The 6,838-nt window shown below is 50.0% G+C and overlaps 1 protein-coding gene across 1 annotated transcript; it reads left to right on the plus strand.

Annotated features, from left to right (window-relative positions):
• Positions 1 to 1,839: 1,839 nt before the first annotated feature.
• Positions 1,840 to 5,918, plus strand: LOC133341165 (left-right determination factor 1-like). The gene is made up of 4 exons (XM_061549617.1): positions 1,840 to 2,137; positions 3,489 to 3,741; positions 4,532 to 4,774; positions 5,585 to 5,918. Exons 1-4 carry the CDS (start codon positions 1,840 to 1,842, stop codon positions 5,916 to 5,918), a joined length of 1,128 nt encoding a protein of 375 aa, XP_061405601.1.
• Positions 5,919 to 6,838: the final 920 nt, after the last annotated feature.

A 6,838-nucleotide genomic window follows, 5' to 3' on the forward strand; every position in this document is an offset into this window, starting at 1 on the left:
AAATGGTAGCTCCAATAAGTGGCTTATCATTTGGAAATGTATAGCAGCCCAAGACTCTAAATGCGTGATGTTGATTCTAAATATGGAGGGGAAAAAACGGAGGCCCCTAAAACAAATCCACACGACCACGTGGAGAGACGCGCAAACTTCAAACATACAGCAGGCGTCAGGGTCGAGATCGAACCCACCACCACCTCCTGCACACCAGGCGAGGAGGCATCACGGTGGCGATGTGTTATTGTGGTCGGGTTTTCCCTCCACAGCGAGTCTCTGATTAAAAGGGCACTTTTAACGAAGTGTTATTGTAAATTGTGTGTTGAATAATTTTTACGTAAGGTAGAGTGGGCCCCCCTCCCCCCCCAACGCTCAAAAGGAAACGTTGACATCTCTGGCAGATTGCATGCCGCGTAATATAATATAATATAATCGCGCGTCGATTTGTAGCGTTTATTTTCTTTTGTTTGCTGGTGACTGTATTTCATATTGAAATCGCCTCCAGTGGTTTTGCTGCTGGCGGCAATAAAAGTTGTTTAAAAGTCAAAAAAATATATATATAATCGGGAGGAGCGGTGGGTGCAGTGGCTTCACGCACTGCGCTTTGACTGCGACAAACCATGTCTGCGATTTACGGACACGGCTCACATCAGTGGCGAGTGACATGATCTGAATCCCATACTTGGGTTCCCCCTCCCCCCCTTCACCAGTCCGCACTCACTGACCAGCGTGGTGAAGTATGGCCAAACAACGCCCAAGGGGAGACTTTCATTCAGCAGTAGAAATGTCACGTGCCCGTAAATTATTATTAAGTGTCTATTTTGCCACCACACTTTATATAAAGCGTCGGAGAATTATTTTAGTGTTAATTTTGGAGTTTTCGTGACTGCAGGAATTATTCTTTGGTTCTTTCGGTAAAGAGACGACCTCTCTCTTTGTGCCGATACGTGTTCTCTCTCTGTGTATCTTTATGATGTCTGTCTGCTTATATATCTGTCTATAGTTTTCTGGTTAGATTTTTGTTGCTAGTTCTTTTATACCTGATGATTATTGCTTGTGTTGCTATCGAAACGTCGTAGTATGCTATTATTTAATTTATTATTTTATCTTTATACGTGACTTTACCGAAAGAACCAAAGAATAATTATTTTAGTGGTGGAGCTCTGCTCCTATGTGCTGTGAAGAAGTTCCACTGCCGGAAACGTCTCCTATTATAAACATCTTAAAGGCAGCGTTCGTTGGCAAAATGCGTTTTTCTATATAAAGCTTTGATCAGTATTGTTCGTTTGCATCGTATCGCGGCTGGTTAGAGTGCGCGACAGACGTGTTTATGACAATTACCTTGACTCGCTCACTTGTCGATACTCAATTACAAGTGGGATCCCTTTACCATGAGAATTATCCGTATCATCATTATCACCACCACCACCACCACAGTCAACTGACTGAAGTCTTCAACAACAAAGGGCGGCCCGGTGTGCACTTCAACGTGGCCAGGAAGCCGTCCTACGTGGTGTATTGCGAGGCGTTAATTATACACCGCCGAGACACTGGCGGGAGGGAGGGGGCGGCGGTCAGAGATGAAGGGCGGCGGTGGGTGGCGATGGGGGTTGGGGGGGAGTTGAATCGTTTTTTGCGCGTCTTACTCCTGCGTATAAATCAGGGACAAGCTCAGCAGAGGTCGTCAGTCTCCGCCACCGATCCGTCGCCACCTATCTCCAGTCCTCTCCGCTGCTCACATTTTCGCGAACCCGCGAACTTTTCCACCTGCCTCTCTTTACCTATCACCGTCTCCTCGCCTCCTCTTCGATTCGATCTGCCTCTGCCTTGTCTCGTGTGCTCATAATGACGGCGGCCCTGATGATGATGATGACGACGATGACGTTTATGATGATCGTCGCGTTGGTGGCGGTGGTGATCCCTGGAGCCCACGGCTACCTGGAGGAGGAGGTTAAGGCCTCGCTGCTCGGGGCACTGGGTCTGAAGGAACCTCCGCGGATCGAGAAGAGGGACCTGGAATCGGTGATCGTTCCGGCCGCGGTGCGGGCGCGCTACGCGACGATGCTGCAGAGACACCACGAGAGGAGTCGTCGGAGTCTGCCGAGTCTTGCCGGCATCTTCCGCGGACTCCGCGGCAACGCAGGTGAGAGTGCGGGGGGAGGAATGCGTGTTCACCACGATCGCCGTTACCGCGAGGAGCACCCACCTCGCATGCAGGGCGCATCGTGCGAGAGAATGCGTTGGCGAGCGGTGAGACGTGCTCACAACGCGGTGCGCGATTCGCGTGAGATGGGGCGTTCAGAGCGCGCGAGGCAGTTGGGGAGAGCGCGCACCAGAGAGAGAGATTGCGTAAAGTGAATACATGAAATGGTGATGCTGCGTTGGCGTCGGTGCACAGGCACAACAAACGTAGCGACATTCGGCAATAACAGGGGCTTTTAAACACAACTAAATATATAATAGGAGACTTTCCGCGTGGTCTGAAGTGAGGGCCGTTGTCCGAAGCTCCCGCCTGTTACATGTATTGTAATGTAGCGCTGTGAAGGGCTATCGCCCGAAATGTCGCCCGTTTTATATTGCTATTGCTTTATTGACGAATGTGTTGATGAATGTGTTGATGAATGTGTTGATGAATGTGTTGATGAATGTGTTGAGGTTTTGTTGTTGTTGTTGCTGAGCAATGTCACTATCCACCGCCGCCGCCGTCGTAATCATCAAAATTGCCATCACAATCAGCATCACTGCCATCATCTCCATGCAGGTTGGTCATGTTCAGACGAGCAATTGTGAGCTTCTCCGTAATCAAAATGGATTTTGAATCATTCAGTGACTTTTCCGTCGAGTGTGTTCGAGTTACAACTCCACTCCCGCTCGCTTCTGCTGCGAGTCGATATATTCTCGACTTTCAAATTACATCACTTAACCGAAGGAGCCCCGCTCTTTGTGGGTGACACTTTGCTGGGAACAATACTAATTCGGTTTGGATATATTGTGCATTGGATGGCGCAATGCTTCGTGCGCCGCGTTACAAACCCTCAGGATATGCTGATTGATGTGAGTGTGTATTCGCGTGCGCGCTGTCGTGCCTGGGTTCATCCGCGTGTCCGCTGGCGCATATGTAGACTCTGTGCCGTATGTTGATGGGGGCCTGTGGTGAGCGCGTCCGGGAATCCTGCGACTCACGCCCAATATTCAGTGGGCAAATAAATAGATATGTATATCTGGGGGCCACCTCGTAGCCCCGAGTCTTGCAACAATCACACAGGAGGTTACTTCCCGGACGGGTCTCTCTCCCACCACCCCACCACCACCAGCTCACCTCACCCAGGTGACGTTAATAAAACCAGACTCGGGCCCGATGATATCATTGCGAGCTCGGGTGCACGCCCTCGGATGAATGGTCGATGTTCTATGAGCAAGGGCCACTTAGAGCCGCGGTGCAATCGCGTCTAACGAGACGCGCGCGTGTGTGTGTGTGTGTGTCCTCCCCCAAGACATTGCGGGCGACGTAGTGTTCGAGGACGCGACGCGCCAGCGGCTGACGTTCGACATGAGGGACCGCATCCCGGACAACAGCGAGGTGACGTTGGTGGAGCTTCGCCTCTTCAAGACGGCGCCCGGTGGGGCCTTCAGCGCAGCTGCGCAGAGGAGACACGCGCGGCCCGCTAACCACGCGCGCGTCAGCGTCTTCTGGCTGGAGGAGCCGCTCGTGGGGGCGATGAACCGCTCCACCCTGGTCGACTCCAGGTGAGCCGCGTACGGCCAAGCGCCGTCGATTAGATTCGCCCGCAAGTATCTTTGATGGAGAAATTATACAAGCAAGCAAACACGTGGCTTGGGCTGGCCCCCTTGGGGTGTGTGTGTGTGGTCAAGTCGCCAGGGGTAATTGTTGTCGTGCCACTGAGTTGTGTTCGTTCTGTGAAAAACTCTAATGAACGCATTCGCGTGGGGGAATCCTGTGAACAAAACTCGTCTCGTATCAGGGAAGCGCTCTCACACACGGGAGCTTCGCTTTTAGTCACAGCTAATGCAAAAAAAAAAACCCCATGGTTTTCTTGCTTTTCAACACTCCTTCCCATTTTGCTGAAAAATTAAATCAATTTGTGGGCAAATTATCCCACGTGACAACTTGCTTTGATTGGCTATGTCGGTGCATTCATCATGTCACAGCCATAATAATCTGCTCCAACCCAATTACACTCCAGATAATATATTATTTAACATGTATTCACATTTTGCGACCATAGTTTGCCTCGATTTCTATCTTCTTCATTGCTGTATAGATGTCGATTTTTAGCTTTCGTGACTGTAGGGATTCTTCTTGGCTCTTTCGGTAAAGTCACGTAGAAGAGAAATATTGTTTTATTTTTATTATTTTATTATTTCCCTTCTACGTGACTTAACCGAAAAAACCAAGAAGATGCTGTATATATATTTTTTTGCTCGTAATTTTGGTGAATCACAGGCACCCTCGCGCAAACGAGACTCGTCTTGATCTTTACCCCCTCTGTCCTCCTCCTCCTCCACCACCACACAGACTCGTGCCCGTGGGTGACTCTGGCTGGAAGGGCTTTGACGTGACTCAGGCCGTCCAGCACTGGCAGCAGCAGCGAGGCGACGCTCCCCTACGATTGGAGGTGCGCGTCGAGGGCGAGCGGCCGGGCAGCCACGCCGCGCACATGGCCTCGCTGGTGCGATTCACACCGCAGGAGACCGGCGAACAGCCGCCCATGGGCAAGCCCGAGCTGGTGGTGTACACCCTGAACCTGGCCGAGTACGGGTAAGAAGAGTTCCCGGCCCGAGTGGTCGTGTTGGGTGTACGCACGGTACATGACGTTGAACTGTTTGCGCAACGTACGGAGCCAAGCGTGCTCATCGGAGGCGCGGGGCGAGGACGATACACACAAAGCGCAGTTGTAAATAAATTATATTTGTCATTGAATATTGGATGGTGGAACCTTGGGACCGACGACGACGATGATGATTATTATATTTTCCTTTTAAGACAGTGTTGTTGACAATGTAACACGTAGGCTTTCGCGACCAATAATATTCACGACAAAAAGTTGTTATGTGTCAGATCGCGTAAAACGTTCTGTTCTAGCGACGACGATCATTCAAGACGATCAAATCCGACGACGATACTTCATCATCATCAACCTGATCTGTCGCAACCTCTTTCATCATCATCATCATCCTGTTCCCTCGTAACCTTTCATCATCATCATCCTTATCTCTCGTAACCTTTCATCATCATCCTAATCTGTCGCAACCTCTTTCATCATCATCATCGTCATCCTGATCTATCGCAGTCTCTTTCATCATCATCATCATCCTGATCTCTCGTAACCTTTCATCATCATCCTGATCTTCGCAACCTTTCATCATCATCATCATCCTGATCTCCGCAACCTTTCATCATCATCCTCATCATCCTTATCTCTCGAAACCTTTCATCATCATCATCCTGATCTCCGCAACCTTTCATCATCATCCTGATCTCTGCAACCTTTCATCATCATCATCCTGATCTCTCGTAACCTCTTTCCCAACGTTCCCTCCCCACCCACCACCCCCCCCCCCCGAACAGCGGCCGAGGCGACTGCGAACTCGATTCATCGCACCCGGACCACGCCTGCTGCCGCGGCCACAACTTCATTAACTTCCGCGAGCTCACGTGGACCCAGTACTGGGTGCTGGAGCCCGCGGGCTACGAGGCGTTCCGCTGCACGGGCGGCTGCCGACAGCCGAGGCCCCTCCACTCGATGTACGGGCCACGCCACTGCTCGCCTGTGGAGAGCTCCCCGCTGCCCATGATGTACCTGGTGAAGAAGGGCGACTACACGGAGATTGAGGTGGCCGAGTTCCCCAATATGATCGTCGAGAAGTGCGGCTGCGCCATGGACAACATCTCCGTGGTGTGAGAGGGGGGCTGTGGTTGGGTCGATCGTGTCTCGGGAGGCCGTCTCATCTCATGTGTCTCGTGTCTCTCTCTTATCTCTCTCATTTATAGTCTGTCTCACCTGGTCATCTCTTCATTTCTTTCACATCTCATCTTTTTTCCATCTCCATCATCATTTCCTTGGCGTCATCTCACCATCTCAGCTCGAGTCTCTCCCATCCTCTCTCTCCGTGGTCCACCAGCGACACTCAGATCATCGACGGCCGCGTCCCTCAAGTCAACAAGTTGAAAAGGGGCTCTGGCCTACGGCTCCATTGCACTTAGCGAATAAAAAAGAAAAAAAAATGACCATTACATAAAACACCCGATGAGTTTTGTACATACCGATAACATTCCAACTCTGCCGTAGTGTTTACACTTTTGTAATTTTTTGTTAATCAGTTTTAAACATTTGCCGATGGAATGTTTCACGCGACTGTGAAGATTATGCGCAAAAATGAGGAATAAAAGTTTTCACCATTTACTGTAAATAACATGCCATACTAGTATGTCGATATGCCATGGACTTCGTATTGAACCGGTTTCTTACAAAAGTTAAACCTCGTTTTTTATGCCTAACATGTTTCCCGCCCCATACGTTCGATGGTTTTAAATACCGTCTGAAGTTTCATCTTCTGTAACAAATAAAAAGGTGTACATTGAGTCGGACTTACTGTGGTTGGAATGTGTTTTTCAAATTGGGGAAAAGTATAAATTATTTGGTGACGCTGCTTTGGGTCATTGTGACGAGGTCAAAATTGGCCGGGGGGGGGACGTCTTACCAGGCCTCGAGTCACAGGAAAGTGTCATCAAGGAGTCGTAGCTTAGAAGAAGATGCACTCCATCTCGATTGGTGGGGGCTTTTTATGACGCAGGAAATCAGCACACATCACGATGTCACTT

This window comes from Lethenteron reissneri, chromosome 11 (assembly GCF_015708825.2).
Source record: "Lethenteron reissneri isolate LAM-NWPU_2019-01 chromosome 11, ASM1570882v1, whole genome shotgun sequence".
In the NCBI taxonomy this organism is placed as follows: domain Eukaryota; kingdom Metazoa; phylum Chordata; class Hyperoartia; order Petromyzontiformes; family Petromyzontidae; genus Lethenteron; species Lethenteron reissneri.

Bases quoted from the DNA above. Each gene is read 5' to 3' on its own strand.
- LOC133341165 (XM_061549617.1), top strand. From the start codon at position 1,840: ATGACGGCGGCCCTGATGATGATGATGACGACGATGACGTTTATGATG. The intron at 2,138-3,488 runs GTGAGAGTGCGG...TCCTCCCCCAAG, and splicing joins CGGACTCCGCGGCAACGCAG to ACATTGCGGGCGACGTAGTG. The intron at 3,742-4,531 runs GTGAGCCGCGTA...ACCACCACACAG, and splicing joins TCCACCCTGGTCGACTCCAG to ACTCGTGCCCGTGGGTGACT.